At 36.7% G+C, this 20,846-nt stretch overlaps 1 protein-coding gene across 1 annotated transcript in view; it reads right to left on the bottom strand.

The window, feature by feature from the left end:
• Nucleotides 1–20,846, bottom strand: part of LOC130573246 (guanine nucleotide-binding protein G(q) subunit alpha) — a 112,189-nt gene that overhangs the window by 68,074 nt on the left and 23,269 nt on the right. The window contains exon 2 of the mRNA XM_057365560.1: nucleotides 5,721–5,905. Within this exon, the coding sequence (XP_057221543.1) occupies nucleotides 5,721–5,905 (185 nt within the window). The remainder of the gene's footprint in view (nucleotides 1–5,720; nucleotides 5,906–20,846) is intronic.

Here is a 20,846-nt window from a genome sequence, read left to right on the forward strand (position 1 = left end):
TGTCTCCATAAAATTGTATTGTACAAATTCCTATATTTATATAATGGCTGTTAATCATGAAGAAATTCACAACCCTTCCAAGAGTACACAATTTCACTATCTTAAAATCTATGCCAAATTCCTGTTACATAAAAAGTTGCCCTGAGTGTATTTCACATTTTCATTGTGAGAAAACAGACTCACACTAATATTTTCCTTCAGACACACAATATGCTCTGCAAGCAAAATAATTAAATTACAAACGTATCTGAAATAAAATAGTCAGGAAGGAAGGAATGAAATAAAGGTGCTAGAAGCATGCTTTCCTACATTTACAACCTTTTATGCAGTGTGTGAGCAATCAGAATATCCACAAGAATCAGGCAGTATTATTACCACCCATTTGTTCTCCACATTAGCAGCAACTGTAAAACAATGGAACTATAAAGATAAAACACGGCCATCAGGCTTCATGCGAGTGTTTTGGTATATGACTTATTACATCTCATTAGCAAAAGGCAGTTAATCACTTAAAATATTGTATTTAAAAAAAACAAGGAGATTCATTTAAAATGAAATATTAAAAAAGGAAGGAAGAAGTTGTTTTGCTCTGCAAACAGTGTAGCTACAATTTAGTTTTCAAATTTATGTTGAACTGCAAGCTGACTACTTCCTCATTTCATCTCACTGAAATTAACTGCTATTTCACTGGAGAAAGGAAGAGTGCTTATTTACTTGTACATTTACTTTAAATAATGTATTCTAAACAAGCAGGGAACATTCAACCCTTCTTGTCAAGCTTACTTCTCATATACCATCATTCTTCTTTTTCTACGTTTGAAAAAATAGGTAGAACTTGGGACTTCTGTACAGAGGAAGAATTGAAATACTTCAGCAGAACATAAGACAAAACAAGTAATTTACCAATCGATTAAAACAATACAGATGAATGCAGAGTGCAAGCAAATGAGTGACATGGGGAGCAAGATATAAATTAGTACATACATGGGGGGTTGTGTTGTTTGTTTTGATTTTATTCAAATATAAAGAAGGCAAACAGCAGGAAGTGGGACAAAATAGTAGGTACATAAAGATGTGCTGAGGTCAAATGTATGTAAGACTATGGAGGTGCCAAAAAGAAAAGCAGGGAATGAGAAGAACAAATGACTGACAGAAGGAGACTGATGAAAAGATGAGAAAGACAGCTGAGGAGAGGCTGCAATCTAGTTAAGACTGTCAAAGTCTTCACAAAGAATGCTGTATGAAGCATTTAGGATGAAACTGCTCATAGGTTTATTGGAAGCCCTAAAGCTCACTGATCAGCGTCCCCATGGGAGGAAACACAGCTATCAGGGAGATCGGCTGTCCCTCATATTACAGCTCCTGAGGAATAAAAAAACTATTTTCAGTTCCTTTGTCTTGAACATATGCATTTAAAGGACCATGATATTTTAAATCTTCTACGCACTATTGCATGTTATCTGACTACAGCTATCTATTTCTTGSTAAAATAATATATATGGAGCTTCCTGGTATTAGAAGCATTTAACAATGCTTCTCTTCTGCAAGACTGCTATTTATTGGGTAATTTTACTTTGATTTTGAGTGCCTGGAGAAACACCTCAGGAAACTTAAATACTAATCAAGCAATACATATTGCTAAATACTAACCAAAAGAACCATACAGGTTTCTCCATCTTCTTTAAGAACCATTTGACTAACCCCATTCCAAACCAACAAGCATTTCATTTCACTGCCTCAAGAACAAAATTCTTGCTTTTTTAACATAAAAACCGCCTCTAAATTTAAAAAAACACACCCTCGCAGAGTTTGCACACTAGTGCTCTGGATTCAGGTATTCAGACTCAGTTTCAGATGAGGGGTCTGCCCTTTCCTCCAAACTATGCTAGTTCAACATCAAATTTCACCAAGAGATCTAGAACACTTAACACCCCCAAATGTTTACTGAAGACAAGAATTTATGCAATCTGATTCCACACCTGCTCCTATTGTCCCTTCTTCCTGTAATTATATAAGATTTCTCCAATGGATCTGTCTAACACAGAAAAAAAAAAACAAGCTAACAAGGCAAATATGGACTTGAAGATAATGCCAATAAGATTTTGGACTTTGAAAGCATTTCCAGTATCTCCTCATTTTGACTGTGAAACATTTCCCAAAGGATATAGGTGTAAAAAAGACAAAAATTCATCAGAAAACACTCTTAGAAACTTAACAGCAAATGTCTATGTCTACCACAAAACTTGCTTTTATGTTTCCAGCTTCTTGAAAAACTTTCCTGTAGCCTGTTCTGTTGCTGCTTCTCACATTAGTTTTATTGTTACGAGTATTTACAGAGTCTTACAGGAAATTATGGCAATGGGGTTCAAGTAAGATTTCCTGCCTCTTAATCACCATGGAGTGACACCTTCCTGATACTGTCTGCTGGAACAGAGAGGCAACTTGTCTTTTGAAAGTCACATTAAAAAGGAACAGCACAGGACAACAGTGATATTTCATGTTTAGTTTTTGCAGTTTTAAAGTACAAACTGCAAAAAGCATAAACCTGTATTTTATTTTTTAAAACATGTGCATTTGAAAATCTGTGGTTGCACATGAGTTGCTTTGTATGAACAAAATTTTGCAAAAGAGGCAGTTTTCAGAATTGCTTCTGAACATTTCTATAAAAACTAATGCTTTCCCTTATTTTATAAAATAATTGTTATTCTAAAATTCAAAAGCCATACAAAAACTTCACAACTCCTAGTTAAAAAGTAAGTAGTGGAAGCACAGCAAAACATACCCAAAAGGAAACRAAAAAGGTCTATAAGCAACCATTTTCTATGACAGACAAATTCCTAAGAGAAGACATCACCCTTACATATAATCTTAAACCTCAAAAGAGCTCACATTCTGAAGCTTAAACACATAAAAAGAAATATCTTTCATGTTATAATGATCTACCATAAGTTCTGAGATATTAGCTTCTAAACAGTTACATTTCTCCATTTGGCCTTTACTATGCTGATAATAAAACTTTCAAAATAGTCTAGGCTATTGTAATGCAGGGCAATGCATTTCACTCTCTGTCTCTTTAGTTACATTGATGACTATGAAGCCAAACACAATCCCACAAGAACTTGCTAAACTTAGAACTTGTGTCTTGCTATGTTGATTATATTAAAATAATCTGACGTAAATGTTGTGATACTGTACACCACACAAAGAACAGAGCTGCCTACTTAACTGACTACTAGGTATAATGGCACTTCAAATTCCAGCAGCATTCAGAGATTCAAAACACTCAAATTTTAATAAATCACAGTTAAATGTCTGAAAATTGTCACAGTAAGAGAAAACCATTCATACTGTATCCCTAAAGTCTACTGCAGAACATGAAGAATTTGAGCCAAAAAAAGGGCAATTTTTCTTTAGGCCCAACCACATCAATACCAGTTTGACCTGCAATTTTCTAAACTACTGTGTACAAGAGCTACTGTGCTAAAAATATGCTGTTACTCAAACTTTGAGATATTCTCTCCAGAGATAGGACTTCCTGATAGGAGATTTAAATTTATAGGAAGTGCTCTTCCTGTCTTTTCTAGACTGCAAGACTAATGAGTTTGTTTTCAACAGCCTGTAAAAAAAGAAGGAGCAGGTTTATCTGTTGATTGGTGTTCAGTGCTTTAAAGTGAAGTGACCTTGTCTACAAAGCCAAAGCGTAGTAGACCACAGTCATGTCTATTTAGGCACAATGCTGTAGCACATTTGGTTTTTCCTGTATTCCTGACAGAATTCATACAGGAACTGCCTTGAGAGCCTGTTAGTTGGTGCCTTTTATTTTACTCTGCAGGTAGCCCTATTAGAAACTGATGGGAATGCCTGTGAAGGAGCTGAGCACAGACAGGCTCCTACTTTCAGCAAAATAATTTTTATGCAGAGAAAGAGAACAATTCTGGCCATGTGTATACAGCTATGCCAAACCTGACTCACTCAGACATATAAAAATACTACATAAAGTCAGCATGTTTAAAAAAGTCACTACAGAACATATACTCTGTAATATAATACATGGAAAAAAAAATCCTAATATACCATTAGGACTTCCAGATATTAAGGCAAAGTGACAATCAATACCAGTTTTGAAGAAAAAACGTGCTTTAGGATAAACTAACTTTTCACGCCTGTTTCTTTGCACACAGCAAAAACATAGAGCCAAAAGGCTGAAACACAAATGAAAATGCAGTTTTCTTTTCAATACTAATTAGACCTTTTGATTTATAGAGGAAGAGTGGAAAACAGACAGGTCCAACATGCAGTTAGACTAGGAAATTTAACGGTGAAGAGTCTTACAAACTATAAATTTCATGTGCACAAAAAACCTCACCCACCATTAAAAAAGGTTAACAATATTGATTCTGACAGATGGGATCCTGACTTCCTACTGCATGAAGTCACACTACTGCCAGACTCTTAGTTATTACAACGTTACATCAACAACAAAGTGATGATCATCTGCAATGACTTCTGCAAAGGCAAATGAAAAAACAACCCATCTTTAACCTGGTAATAAGCTTTATCTTTCCTACTTCTAAGTTAGCTGTGTTAAAACACATACAGTGTTTCAATTCTCATAATTAAAGTTCATGCCTAAATACAAAAGATTTTGATGTTAACAGAACTTTATTTCATTTGCTCCATCCTAGTTAATGGAAGCTTTTAAAAATTTTAAATATCACTGTTCTTTCATGGTTTCTCTTAATTAAAAAAAATAGAATAAAATAACTTCTCAGTAATTTATCAAAGAAAGTATAGCTTTAATCCAGGACTACTAGATTATCATTAAATACTCTTTCACAAGATGGAAAGAAAAGTGAGCCATCCACTTTGAAATAAATTTTAAATTCCTYATTTGACATAGTTGCTGCTAATGGATGAACATTAAAAATGCAAATAAGTTCTCAGGAAGGGTTATCAAATAGTGTCTCCTTGAGCAGAGAGGTTGGACCAGATGAYACACTATGGTCTTGGCCAATAGTCTCTTGGTCTGACTGTTTCTGTGATTCTGTGGTATTGGGAGATATAGCCATGTAATTCTGTGACTTGCCATGTATTTAAGTAAATAATAAGCATTTCACTCTCATTCACAGAATGAGACAAACTATTGCAGGTATTGTACTATTAAAATATTTTTTTTAAGAAGGAAAAAAGTCAAGCTAGTCAGAGATGAACCTTAGAAATATTTAAAATGTATTTGACTTTTTAAATTGCAATAATAGCATCAGTCTCAGAAGAATCTGACTGTTTTAAGGTCTTGTGTAGAAAATTTTAATTTAAAGATCTGGATTTGGAGATAATTTAAAGATTTGGAWTTTTTTCCACTTGTAATGATAATAACAACCCTTAAGCAGTAAACTTCTGCCATACATCACAAGAATGGTTTAACTGTGCTCTAACAAGAGCATGGTTTCATAGGAAAAGACAAGAGTTCCTGAAGTCAAATGGCAGCCTGCCATTAACCCTCTGTTCTGTGACAATCCCTCTAAGGGGTCTCTTGTTTAAAAGCAGCACATTTATGTTGTAAAAGTAGAAAGAAGGGCAGTGAACTAAATGCAGGACAGGAAATAGCCTTTTCTTCTGAGCTTTTAGTATCACTTCTGTGATGTCTCATGAGACCTTCAGTGTATTTCCCAAAATAACACCAGAAAAATTTCAGCTACAGAAATAAATAAAAATCTCACCTTGTTATTTTCACACTTGTATGGGATTTTGAGGGTATCCATGGCCTTGATCATGGCCTGCATTGCTGTAAATATATTCTGGTACACCAGTTTTGTAAAGCCCCTTTTGTCTTCATCAGAGTAACCTGATCCATGAATGATTCTCATCTGCTTGATAAATGTGCTTTTGCCACTCTCTCCTGTGCCTGCAAGACAAATAAGAAGGATATGCTTTACTCACAGGACACAAACACGACTTATTTTACACAATGCTGACAGCTTGCTTACGCAGTGCTGAACAGGGTTGATTGTTTGGAAGGTAACTTTTAAGTTATTTGCTGCTTGGAAGGACCAGTTCAAGGTCAAACAGGACCATCAATAGCAACTGAAGAACAACTGAATTTGCATTTTGATTGACCAACTAACGAGCAAGATGAAACTCTGAAATATACATATTATATATGATTGCATATTTGAAAACCTTCAATTCTTACAGATATAATTATCCAAAACTCTTAACTTCATGTAACTACCATGAGACACTTCATCACAAAAATTCAGAGAAATTCAGAAAAAAATCTTCCTAGGCTAATTCTCAAGATATTACATTAATCTACTGGCATTACAACCACCAGATATATCTATGTTCTGGTTATTCAAGGTTTTTTTTTTTTTTGCAGAGGTGTTGATTAATTTGGTGGGTTTTGGCTTACTGTGCTTGCTGGTTTGCAWTTTTGCTTGTTTGAGGCAGTGCAATTGGGCTGAGATTTTCTAGTTTTGTTTTAAGCTAGTATTGCAGCCATCAGAGTCCATAAAACTTGTATCTCAGAACCATGCAAAAGCACTGTTAATTAAAATTTGTTTCATATTTATTCATGAGCAGTCATTCCTTCCATTAATATTTTTCCACATCTCTGCATTCTTTGCACAAGAAGTAATTTATTGATGAAATATGACTATTTGTCAACTTAAGATCCAACTTTAAGCTGTAAACTTCACAGCTTCACTTAAAGGTTGCAACACAAAACATTTTTCCTTTGCTCCAATACAGCAAGCTCATCTGTGACCACAGGAGCTTATCTATATTACCCCTGTGTTTGCTTAAGAGGAGGAGTTGAATCGGTAGAGCTACATAAGCCCCGTGTTCACCCAGCTATTCAGCCCTGCAGAACACAAAACACATTGCTCAGTGCTGTGTTTTTCACACTGTCAGCCTGGGCTTCATTTTAATCATTTCTGTAAAGCTTTCATGCCTCATACCATCATACTCATGTGCAGGACAAAGGCAGACTTACATGCCTCTTACATAATGTTTTAGGCATCATCTCAGAAAAGTGTGTTTCACATTAAAGTGTGTTTCACCTTCACACTCAAAAGTATGTTTCCTATAAACTTGCATTGTGTTTCACAGCAATGCATGTTTATAGGAGTAACCCTCAACTATTTCTAAGATAGCATACACTGAAGAATCTAAGACTGTAAAAATTTCTGCTGTGACCACAAGCTTAGTTTTGAAACCTTCACTCCCATTTCCCGCACACATATAGCAAACTTCTAATGCAGGTCTTCCTTACACACACATTCCCAGAAAATCAAGTGTGATGTAACATACTACAGAATCAGAATAGCTTCGGTTAGAAGGCACCATGGGGATCATATATTTCCAATACTCCCTTGCTTCACAAGCAGGGACATCTTCCACTAGACCAGTTTTTTGAGAGTCCTGCCAAACGTGATCTGGAACACTGCCAGGGATGGGGCATCCACAACATCTCTGGGCAACCTGTCTCACCAGCCGCATAGGTGAACAGTTTCTTCCAGTATCTAATTTAAACCTGCCCTGTTTCAGTTTAAAGCCATTTCTCCTTGTCCGATCACTACATGCSCTTGTAAAAGTACCTCTCCAGCTTTCTTGTAGGCTCCCTTTAGGTACTGAAAGGCTGCTAGATCATCTCCCAAGAGATCAAGACATTGACTAATACCAACTTGTGCTTTCCTCATCCATTCATCACAGAATATGTTAAGAAACACATCTTGGCAATATGTTTGTAAGATGTTACCTATTTACCCTAATAAACAAAACCAACAATAGGTAACAGCCTGAGCAGGACCCTTGCGTGAGCTGTTTCAACTGGTAAAAAGAAGAAAACTTGAAAGGGCATAAAAAAAAATCTACATGTTCTGAAAGGATATGAATGCCTTATGGTATCTGCTAACCACTGCTTCCACCATCAGCATTCTACGACTACCTCTAGTGGATACAAGGAGAGAGCAAGGTGAAATGGCAGYGCAGTGGATCAGCAGAATGGACTAAGGGGGGATAAAACTACACTGAGATCAGTTTTCAGCTGGCTACTGCTCCACATTCAAGTTAGAAAAGTCARTTCTCTGAAGCCAAATGAGTAGTATCTTCTCACCGCTCAGAAGACTGCTGAGGCCACACAACGTAAAAGAACCTGAATCATAATCAGAATACGACCACTACACTACCTCCAGATCTTTTAAAATACATGACTTTCAGCCCTCCCAATCCCTGCTACCCAGGCCTAATATAATTTCTTGTCTAGTACTTGGGAGAGAACTGAGTAGTGTGACAGAAAAAAACCCAAATTCCTGATTCAAGTCCATAGCTTGGTTGGACATCTGACTTTTAAAGCTTTTTTTTCCAGATGAAATCAACCTAGTGCATGAATGAAAAAAATAAACTGTCTTCTAAAAATAATAATGAAATTTCTCTAATAGTAATGAACTCCCATTCAATGATGGCACAGAGGATTATCAAAGTTTGTAAGCGTTTAACATCTTAAAGACCGAACATTTCMAAAAACCTCTTCTGATTTTTCTTTTCTTAAAATATTAATAGCAACAAATATTACTGCATTATTAAAGTTATATTTCACTTGGAAGAAAGTTTCATGTCTTCTATACTACTACTAATTCAGTGATAGAGAAAACAAAAAATATGGTTTAGTCTGTTGCTTTCCCAGCTATGGAATGCAGCAGGATCACATTTCCACTGAAACTAAGTATGACCTAAATAAAAACATAAAACTCTGCAGAATTCAGGCCTTGGAACCAGCTTGGCTTTGTAGCTGACAAATCAGTTGAAATGTATTACGGAATGCATGAGATCATCCTGGGAGCTGAAGCAAAGAAGCCAGTCTGTCCTATCACAGAGAACAGCAGCTTTCAGGCTCACCGTTGAAAGCTACTGTTGGGAGGGACATTTGGTTGGCAAGGCTCTGTAGTAAAACTCCCTGAGGTGGAGATTAAGGTCCCCAGCTCACTCTGTTACGTATCTCTGGGCAAGTTCTAGAGCASAACTAGAATTATCTCTTCTCCATGAAAAGAAGGCAGCAAGGCTAGTGAAGCAAGGAGGCTCCCACACAAACAGCTCAATCCATCCAAGGTGGCCATGCACCTAGGGAGACTGTGTTCTCATCCTGACACCTTAAGAGATCCTTAGCACTACAACAGTCCTGACCATCACACTTCTGTAGACAGCTGCCACAACTGAGTTGCCCCACATCAAGCTGGTATAGCTATCAGTCATCATTCCTTCCTACTGAAGACTGCTAGAATTCTATGCAATTTTTTTCTCCATTGCTTAAAAAGTTTTGCTCCATGACATCATTTTATCATATCTCTTGAAAGATACTTAAGTACCAACCTACACCTCCAACCAATTTATGCAAGTTAATAATTGAAACTGACCATTTTCATCTTAGTCACAAAACCATCGAAGAATTCAAGTGACAACTTATCCAGAGACATGAGTAAAATTCCTATGAGGAAGTACCTCCAGTCCTGACAGTGAATATAGTAGGCATATTTGTATTTTCCATAAAATTAACAGTAGTACCATTTTATCTTCCTTACRTGATTATCTGACTCTTTCATTGACGTTAATAAATTAAACTACACAAAAGCTGCTTGATGTTAGGAAACATTTCAATGGCATTTCATTTAGAGTTACAGAAGAGCCTATGAAACAAGAAAGCATCTCAAATTTCAAGCAAGAAAACCCAGAAAGAGAGCTAAGGTGTCCTGAAGTCTGTTCCAACATCAATAGCACAATGTTTTGTATTTACTTTAAAAACCAAATGGAATAACTACAAAAAGCCAAGTTAGGTGAGAACCCCAGTGATGGCTTCTTGAGATATAATAATGCACAGGTTTAAGCTAAGAACCATTTACGAAAAGAAATGGGAGACGGGTACATATTGTTCTATTGCAAGTGTTAGCTCCACTGACAGAATAGCTTTAATTTTAAAACACTACATAATCTTCTTACTTATTTTGCTTACAAGCCATCTGCATATTCCACTTCATTTAAAAAAAAAGGAAGCATATAATCATTTCACCATTCACTAAATTATCTCCTCTGTACCACTTTAGTACTTTATAAACATTCAATTAAGATGACTATCAATATTCTACACAATATTTTTTCATGAATTACTAATGTAACAACAAAAACGAGACTGGCAAGATGAGAAAAGRTTTCTTCCAAGAAAGGATTGATAGAATTTTATGAAATAGCTCATGAAGTAGGTAATTACCTCAAATGAACATAAAACATCTACATTCATCTAGAGCAATTTGTTTCAAGAATAATATTGAATGTCTTTAATATTTATGAAAAACTAAGCAAATGTTACCCATTACAAGTATTATTAAAGTTGTTCCATCATTTCCTTACCTAYACTATGAAGCTTTCTTAAACAAGGGAGAGAATACCCCCCATTATGTGGACAGCTAGTCTGAGTACTTTCTATAGCAGAAAAATCCTCYTACAAATTTAATCCAGTGGTGTTTGAGAAGATAATAAACTTTGCTTGTCATTCTAGTACAGTCACAAAACTCAGAAAAACAAAACTGATACTCAACCTCATTGTACGAGTGATGCARTTAAAACAGTTCATATGACTACTACAATAAAGCCTAAAATAGATGCTGAATTACTGATGAAAAAATGGAAGGAAATGGAAGATAGAATTAGAAGGTAAAATTCAGGTGATGTTCTGTAGCATCTAGAATTAATATTAATTTAAGCTTTTTCAAGAACCAGAACCTCCAAATCTTTTACAAGAAACGCAGTGAAACAAATACAGCTTCGTGCCAGATAATCAAAACTGCACTGCATGTACTATTATGCAGCTAGGCACAACTCATTACTGGAAGTCAGCATCCTCTTCTCTCCGCCTTCAATTCTGAAAAAAAAACCCAAACACAACCAACCAAAAAAACCCCAAACCAGTAAGCCCCCCTCAAATTAAAACAACCAATCAAATCAACAAAAAATGCCACCATCCTTAAGTCCCTACCCAACAAAACAGAATCTCCTCCTTTATCTTTTATAGCCATAAACAAATAATTTTCACCATTTTAGAGCTATCTTATTATGGTTTAGGTGTAATACGGAGGCAAGAAAGTGAGAGAAGTGATAAACTGGCTGCCTTCTTTTTCTTGAGGGCAAGTAACTCCTCAGGATTTCAGAGCTTTGTAAATGGGTTCAAAGCAGGACAGGGTCCCACCTTGTGTGACCATGTCCTCCCTTCTCTTGGAAGATCCCTCTGAAAAACCAGGGCCTACCTAAAAAGTAACAACTCTTTCCAGCCTGTGCTTAGTTTTCCATTTTATACGGTTTGTATTGAATTCGACAAATTCTGCCTGAAGAACTCATCTATGAAGAAAAAGTACCACAAAACAAATTTCACCCTCAAAAATATTTTCATCATGCTACACACAATCCATTTGAACAGAAAACTTTTTAAAATTAGTCGGCTGCTCTACTTCCATGGWAAACTTAGAAACAAAACCAAAAGCAGACATCAGCATTAGTAAAAGACGGTATCACACAAATTCTTACCTTCCTTGCACAAAGGCTAAACCTGTCTTTAGAAACTTGTGCATGATTAATTTCAAATTAATGTTTATATGAGGGTATTGGAAAGCAGACTCAAGTAGATTCCACGGCACATGACGTTAAGATCGATGTCAGAATCCATCATTCATTATTTTCTTTGAGATCATTATAGAACACAACTAATACGTAAATCAACATGCATGTTTCCTGCAAGCCATTTACTGAAAGAAAATGGTAACAATATGCTGACCACCACCCGATTTCTTGTGAAAAACACCTTAACTACTAACTGGATAAAGACTGGGTTTAGGGTTTACATATTCTATATTTCCTTCCTATTCCACGTACTGTTCTTCACCTCTGCACCTAAGTAGGACTGAAAATTATGGGGCCTGTGAGAGGCCATATAACCCTGTATGTCCTGCAGGTCTCCAGGAGGATTGCCACAGGAATTTCAGTACGAAACCTAAGTTTCCCTGCATCATAACAGAAGACTTAAGTTAGCTCTAAACGTTTATTAATAAAGGTATACAAAATTTACTTACCTAAAGATTAAGTCTTTCAAGTTTCTTTAACCTTCTGTTACTCAGAGGGATTATGAACAGATAAACATAACTCCTATTCCCAGTAACTCTGAGACACACCATTAAGCAAGGATAATACTGTAGCATTCAAAATTACRATAGTTTTCCTTTATTTTTGCAATGGAAGGGGATAAGATGCCTTTACTACCTTAAACCCTGTGTCTTTAGATAAAGTTATCTTCACGTCTAAGATACAGCAACAGAGTTTTTTTGGTCATTTGTGTTTCCCCCGTGCCATGGGCTAACATTCTTCTACCGTGATGAAAAGGGCAAAAGGAGAATATTTAATATTTCTCTCGTGATATGTTCTCTCATCAAACATAATTATCATGCACAAGAACATATTAACATAACAACAGCTGTATTTACCATGCATACAAAGCTGTATACTTTGAATGTTCTGCTTTCACAAGGCATGGTTGGAATTTCTGTGACCTGATTCCTGACCTGTGTTTTAGAGAAGTACTGTAGTACTCAGAGTATACTGAATGTGCATTTGAATCCACCTGTAATGCCAATAAACCCCAGTATATTATGTAATTTGTAAATTTTAAACGATATGCTAGCAACAACTAAGTGCATAAACATGAAAACACTCTTTCAAAGGGTTTTTCTAAAAAATAATATTTACTCTATTCTGTGTTTGTGAGCTCTATTTTGAAAGCCTGATTTAAACTTTTGACCTACCACTGCTACAAAAAGGCTCCATCCAGGAGCTGCAAGTATACAGTATAGCATTTTGTTTCTTAGGATGTGAAAATGCTTCCAAGTTAATTACTTTGCTATACCAAAACTAGTATAAATATGTCTTTACTGAAAACAAGTCACATGAATAATATGTGCTATGAATAATAGCACATTTGTTATGATCAAATATTTATGTCAAGTAACAATTCTGATGGTAAATATTATCATCTGAAATGAAAGACTAGGAACAGCAACTGCTTTGTAGTGTTTTCGTACATTTTTTCCTCGAAAATTGTTGGCCACTGCTTCCAAGAATGATATTCACTCCAGTTCCAAGCTTTAGTCTAGATATCATGAAGCACTTCTTTCAGGAAGAATGAACAGGAAGAAATGAACAGAAAACTCCTTTTATTTTCAACCTTTTTTTATGTCCTTCATTCATGCCAAAGAAAGAACATTTTCATATGGATTGAGATGATTTAAAAATAAGAAASAAAATCAAATCATGCTGGTTCTTCTTAGAGATTAAGAGAATAATATTTTTCACATAAAGCTATTTGAGGTCTTTCTGTGTTAGGTTATGTACTCCTGAGGAAGACATTCAAACTGTTTCCTTGGTTTCCTCTGCTTGTGCTTTTTTGCTGTTCATGCTTCAGAGCTCTCTATGACATCTCCACTAATAAGGTAACATGGCAGCTGTTTCTGAACACATAATTAGACAAGAGTCAACCTACCAGTATAATTATAAAACTTACACTAAACATAAAGGAACCATGTATCAAATGGTGGAGTGCAGATACCTGTCAGACAGCTTCCCTGGTCTATTCACAGGCAGCACAGACAGAGGCTTCTTTCAAGCCTCATATATACCCCTAGCACTAAGACAATGAAGTCATTTTTTCTTCAGTCTAACTACACACGAACAAGTAAAATGTGCAGGGTCTTGAAAGCAGAGCCCTGAACTGACTGCAGTGAGGAATTAGCTGGGGTAATTCAGAATTTTTTATTAAATACACCTTACAACTGCATTACACACTATGTATCTTTCTGGTTTCTGAGGGGAACACATCTTGAGAGCACCATAAAGGCAATACTTTCTTAATGGTATAAGCCAAACATGAAGCTTTACAGTAAATATTTTTCTCTCACATTTAACCCCTTTCCCTTAGGCCACTGTGAAGGCAATGTCATTGCATCCCCAGTGAGACTGGAGAGGTGGTGGTAATTGAAACCCACGCCCACCTGGTTTCAGGCCCTCTCTTTGAGTGAGCACCCATTTCACTCCTACACACTACCAACCCAGTTACTCTGTCTGGGACTGACCTCAATGTCATTACAGCTGATCACAGCATTAAACTGGAAGGAGGGTGGGATGGGGAAAGCTTAGGCATTTTATAAGGAACAAAGAAGAAACCCCTAACAGAAAACAGAACAGGGCAGGCAGCTTCAGCAGACATTGGCTACAGAGAGAGCAAAAAAGGAGGTGAGCTGGGGAGCACAAAGACAAGTCCAGTGCAGACACTGCTTTCAAATCAGCAGCCGTGAGTAGCCCTGGAAGGCAAATTTGCCTTCCCTTCCAAGGGCAAAGCTCCTCCTGGCTGGCCTTCACCCCAGGGACAAGCAGGGCTGTGGAGCCCAGGGCTCGTCCTCTTGCCAGCCTCCTTCCATGTGCAAGTTTCTCAGAGGCTATCAGGCAACAATGAGATTCTGTCCCCAAAAGACCCATCCCTTACTACAGACAGTGTTTCCTCATCTCTTCACCCCAAGACATATACAGAGCCCAGCAGGACTGACAAACTATGATAAGAAGCTCTGGCACAGCAGTTATACAGTAAAAACACTGTAATACAGTACAAACACTCTATTTTTATTTTCATCCCTCAAATGCTGTGAGAAGCCTAAGTGCTGAGTTTGTGTTCCTCTTCTTCATACATTCACAGTGCTGCTCACATTCTCAGCACACTCTGGCACGGGTGCGCACATACACTATGAAATCCAGGCAGGCTCCAAGGCCGAGGCCATTATAAATCCACCCAGAGGGAAGCACAGTTCCAGATATCGTGGCACATTTCCTGCAGCTTATGGCAGATCATCCTTAACTTGGGAATGCTTTTTAACTGCTACTTCCCCTAGAGAGAGTCACCAGTTTTTGAGGTTTTATGCTGCTCTCTTGCATTTTATCTCTTCTCAGCCATTCTAAGAAGCCATACACTAATTAAACAGCACCTCCAAAAAAAAAGGCAGATCCCTTGCACACTTCTTCCTCCCACAAGGAGAGGGGACCTGAGCAAGTCAGCACATTAGCTGGACAGGAATGACATAACTGCTGTATTATCATAGCTCTTTTTCAATATTTCAAATCTAGCAAGCTTGGAATAATATTGATAAAGGAAAGCTTGAACAAATCATGTTCTAATCATGCTCTTTGCTTATTTTGATATATATACCATCTATGCACATACTTTCATGTGCATACATACACAGAGTGATGAAGGCTCTAAAGACATAAATATATCACTGGCACTCTCTGAATTTAAGAAATCAGGTCAAGGGTAATATTACCAAAGAACAATTTTATAATTAAAAAAAGTATAATTAGATTCTCCACCACCCCCTCCCGAAAAATAATAAAAAAAAAATCCCTGCTTCTTATTAGCAAAAAAAAAAAAAGCAAATCTAATAGCTAAGTTTTGAGAGGACATCCTTGCCAGCTTTACACACTACATCATACAGATATTTCCATGCTTAGTACATGACACAAATGCAGCATTCTTTTCAGATGCTACATTTGCTCATGAAAATAGATGAAAAATTGTGAAACCTTTAAGCCTGGGTCAAATGAGGGATGAAATCTACTACTGGGTCAGTAAGAACATGGACTGTCATGGTCAGTGAGAACAGGGGAAAGCAGGCATGTTTTACTGGTCAAAGCATTCGGTGCAATCATTTTGCATTTGCATTTTTAATAGCAGCGTCCTATCATACATACTGCTTAAAGCATTGCTTTTGTATGGCTGAACAGAAGAACATTTAATTGTTCTGCTTCTCCAGTAGAGAAAGTCAGGAGACAGCACTAAGGAGCACCCCACCCCACTGTTACACAGACAGCATTCATGGCTTGTGCCCCTTCAGACTGCCCAGACAGGGACCAGCTCTCACGCTACTGATCGGCTCAGCTGAGCAACCTCAAGGGCTCAAAGGAGGAGCTTCCAGTTACATCCCTGGCATGCCAAGTTAGACAGGTATAGGACTCTTGTGCTCTCTTCAAGAGAAACTTCTGATCCTTCTCAGAATAACCTTGTTGCTGGAGGTACATAATTATTTAGACCTGATCAGATAACCTGATTATATACCAGATTATTACCTACTCTGAAAGTTTTAGATTTCTTGTATTTCTTTTACTTAACATACACACACTATAAACRAAGAATGTATGGATTAATAAACAACATTTTAGTTATAGAAGTAATAAAACCTGTAAGACAATACCAATCAGAACGCCGTTAAAATGTGGGTGGGGAAGCAACACGTGTTCCAGAGTCTCAGAAAAGTATCCTTTTGCTGGATACTCTTACAGTGCTAGAAATCTCCAGAATGTAYGAACTAGGAGGAGTCTGAGTTGCAACTACTGTTTTCCCCAATCATCAGCTACTCTAGCCAATCCCATGTACCACCCAGAGAGGGATATAGAACTTAGGAAATGGCAACTCTCATAGAGTCGCCTCATAGCTCTGACCTCTTCTGAAATTACATGTGGCTTTTTATTTAACTAAAATTCACATGCTCTTCATTAGCATTTAGGCAAGTATTTGCATTATAAATCCTGGTACATCTGAGAGAAAGTTCTAAATTCACTTAATATCTTCGGTAATTAATCTTTCTATGGTGCTRGGGTTTTGTTTCATGAACTTTCATGTAATTCTGCTTTTCACTTGAGGTACTTGGATCTGGTTTCAAAAAGATTACATTGAATACACTTCTAAACAYTCTCAGCAGAAAGAAGAAAGATACTCTAGAACACAGTAACACTGAGAATTGGTTCCTACTCTTATTTAGTACACCAGAGCAGAAATAAATTTAACTGTCAGGGCAAACAACTGTAACACAGTTTACACAGACGCAAGGTGGCAGGGTGAAGGACTAGCTTCTGCCAGCCATTATYTGTCTTTCTAGAAAAAAATTTTACTTCCAGGAAGTAAACATTTATTTAAGGCATCACTCCTTTGCACAATAGTCAAATGAGAAGTATTAGAGTCCAAATTTTTAATTTATGTATTAGGCTATTAAAACATTATCCACACAAGTCAACATCCTTCACAATTTTTTTATTATGATTTCAGTTCAGTGAAAAAAAAAACAAAACCAAAAAACCAAGGGCATATCCAGTTGTCAGCACAAACCACAGTTAACCATCCAAAGCCAAACAAGGATTTACTTTCAACAACCACAATGGCATGATGCTGAAAGGCAATTATATTTGGCACCTCTGTATATATTTCTATTTTTGCATCATTCTTTTTATACCCTTGCAGTAACAATAAAAAACAAAGCAAAACAAAAGAAGAAAAAAAAAACTAAAAACAAAAACTGACTTTTTTTAGAGTTACACAGACCTGCAAATGTAAGGAGTCCCTACCTGTAAAGATGTGGGGGAAACATGATGTGAAATTCCATCAATTTCTCTATTTTTTAAGAAGACTTATTTAGATAACTGCAGTCTCTAATTCCCTTTTCAGGGTTGGACTGCCTGAAATTGTATCATGAAAAACCCTGGGAAATACAGCAGAAGATATTAAAAAAGTTCTTTTTATGTATCAAGTTTGTTCTAGGAGAAATGAAGACAGGCAGAAAGAAATTACATGCAATAGCTTACATGACAAAAAAATAGCCCACACCTTTCAGATGTGTAAAAAAATCCCTAYAGCATAACACCACTATTGCCGTGAAGGCCTTGAATCTTGTGTAATGAGAGCTTACTTTATGGCAGTAAATGCTAACATTTTTTAAAACAAGGAAAGCCATTGAGACAAACATCGTTTCTTACACAAACATCACAATTTCTAAGCAACAGACCCTCCATACAGCTTTAGTTATCATTCTGCATAATTTGCAAAATCTCCACCAAGCACAGAGGCACAGAGGGGCTTGTCTTCTCCTAAATCCTCCAACAGCTGCCCAGCCTCAGCCTCTGTGCCTCAGGTTTCTGCACTGTGCACGCCAGGAGAGGAGAGCTGTGTGTAGCAGAAACAATCTGTGCCTGGGACATGATGGTGGGAGCTGATAGCCAGCTCTCCCCACGCAGACACAGCTTGGCCCTTGGGGAGGGAGTACCAGGAAAGGGCCTTTCCTYCATTCACTGACTAGAAGCTAACAACACAGCTCCCTACAAAGGTCATGGTGAACAATTCATTTCTAGAGAGTCTGAAGTTCCTTCCCCAGCCTTCAATTACAAGCAACATGGAGCCTTTGGGCTGTGGTCACACTGGGAGCAAGAGATGGCTGAAAAAGGACAAGGCTAACACACAGCACCAGCAGCCAATCTTAGTCCATGCTTCACAAAGTTTTTGTTTTCAAGACAATGGAAAGCGGAAGACAGTGTGATAGCACGATAGCCAGGTAGTTCTGAACTCTCCTCTTTCCTCTGGTCAGCTGACAGGTTTTGGGATCTTTTGCTGACTCAAACTGTATCATTTGTCATAGATGAAATGAAAGCAAAAGTCCAGCTGCYCCAAGAACATTGCCCTACAAATCCAAACACCACTGGAAACCCTTGAGCATTAGTAAAACGTTGACCACTGTACCCTCCCAGGCTGCTGAATCAGGAGTACACATCCAGTACAATCAACACCGCACTCTAATTACCAATTACCTTAAACACTTAAAAAGCATTTACCAAGAAGAAGCTGCAGCCAATTTTCTCTTTTAACGTGACCTCCAAAACCTTGCAAGCATTCTGACATTTACTGCCAGAGGAAGCATGTTGGTCCTCTAATCTCTGCCACATGGGAATAAGTCGTATAAAAGACAACTGAAGTATTTTGAGGATGGTCTTTAATTTGCAGCTGCTTTGGAAAAAAAATGTGATCTACTAAATTCCAGGTTTGTCTAATCTGATAAAGAAATTCAGTTGCAGCTGAAATTGCAGTTAAAGACTACTTTCTCACTGTGGCTAACAAAGAATAAAATTATGGAAATGTGTTAAGACAACAGATTAGTGAATTCCAGATGCCCTGTATTATTCCCTGATACAAAATCTAAAATGAATGTTTCTTTTCAGGTAAGTATGAATCCTTTTTGACTGTCATCTGAGATCACCTATTTTGTTGGTCAAGTTTTCTCAAGCCATTTTAAGAGCTTTCTGTATCTCTAAGAAAGAAAAAAAATAAAGAATTTGCCTTTATTACAAATTTTCAGAAACTAGCACTTTTGTCAGGTATCATATAGCTTCACTTCAAACTGCCAAGTACTTTCTTTCCCCTACAAAAAAACATAGTAAGCCAGAAAATTAAGACAGGGCTTCCTTTTTAGAAACATCCAAACTGTAAAAATCACAAAAAGAGGAATTTCTGAGTTGTGAGTGCAAAATTCTTTCTGCAATCTAACTTTGCAGCAGAAGAGAAAATGAAGACTGCAAAAAATATGGATTTTTACACTATTCAGCTTACAGTCAGTAACTAAATTTTAACTACAATAAATTGTAATCCTTTTTGCAACTAAGAGGACCAAAGGCATTTTCAGGTTATTTGCAGGGAAAAAAAAGAACAAACAAATAAACCATCACCCCTCCCCAGTTTTGCAAAAATTGTTTCCTTCTTTACTGATTCCTCTGATGTCAGCAGTAAAGAAAAAACAGTCATATTTCAAAGAAATTAAGTTACTGAATAGGTTGGAAAAAGAAATTAAAGGAAGTGATAATGACCTCGGGAAAGGTTAATCATACCCCTCCCCCTTTTCTTTTCCTGCGATCCTTATTAAAGATTTTTTCTGCCATCCTTACTCTTTAAGTAGTCCCAATAGATTACTGCAAACTATGRCCTTATTAATATGAATGAGGGTAAAAAACTGAGAGTATGCTGAATATCCATTTTAATAATTTTAGAAGTATTCTTGGAAAACAAGAAATTGGAATAGAGAATATCAAATGCTTTCCAAAATTCTCTATCACTTAATTACCAAATTACCTAAAAAATTTTCTAAGATGGGAGAGAAGATTCTAAGAACAGAGTTACCATGGTGTGACCACTTACAACACATCAGCTGCTCCACAGTGGTTTTTGCATGGGTAGCTTCAGTTATGTGCTAATGCCAAATTTTATCAAACTGATTTGTTACTCCTTTTTCATTTGACTAAATCCTGCTGGACTCAATAGYTAATGAGAAAATTAAATACTTTTAAACACTGTCCTAACAAGTGATTTCATTTATGTTATAGTATATTAACAAATGAAAAAAAAAATTTCATTTGAGTTCATTTGAACTCTGTGATTTTATAATAACCACTCTATTTTTAAACTACCAGATGAAAGCAGCAGAAAACTTAAATTTTTGCTAATTCTCTAATTTTATTCTACTGCAGTTYTGCTCTTACAAGTTTATTATTAACCTGTTCTAATGCTTTTTAACTTCTACTGGAGAAACAATTCTTTGGCAAGGTATTTTATTATATCACAGAACTAGGTGTACAGCTCATGATCCCATTCTTTCTCAATACAGAGGTTAAACRTGTATTTACCTGAATGAGAATATTTAAGCACAGTGTGGTTGCACCTGTTGTTATGTGATGTATAAACCCTCTGAACAGTTTCTTATGAATGTGCTTATGTTACTGTTGTTAATTTTTATTACAAAAAAGAACTTACTTATGCTAAACAATCAAAAAGAACAGTTATTAATGACCTTTTGCTGCTTTACTTTTAAAGGCTACTGGTACCTAACCAATAAGTACCAATTAGCATCAATTTCATAGCTATTTTACTTGGTTTTTTTTTTCCTTCCTCTAAATCTCAC

The sequence above is a fragment of the Malurus melanocephalus genome, unplaced genomic scaffold, assembly GCF_030028575.1.
Source record: "Malurus melanocephalus ecotype Western Australia unplaced genomic scaffold, MMel_1.1 scaffold_54, whole genome shotgun sequence".
NCBI lineage: Eukaryota > Metazoa > Chordata > Aves > Passeriformes > Maluridae > Malurus > Malurus melanocephalus.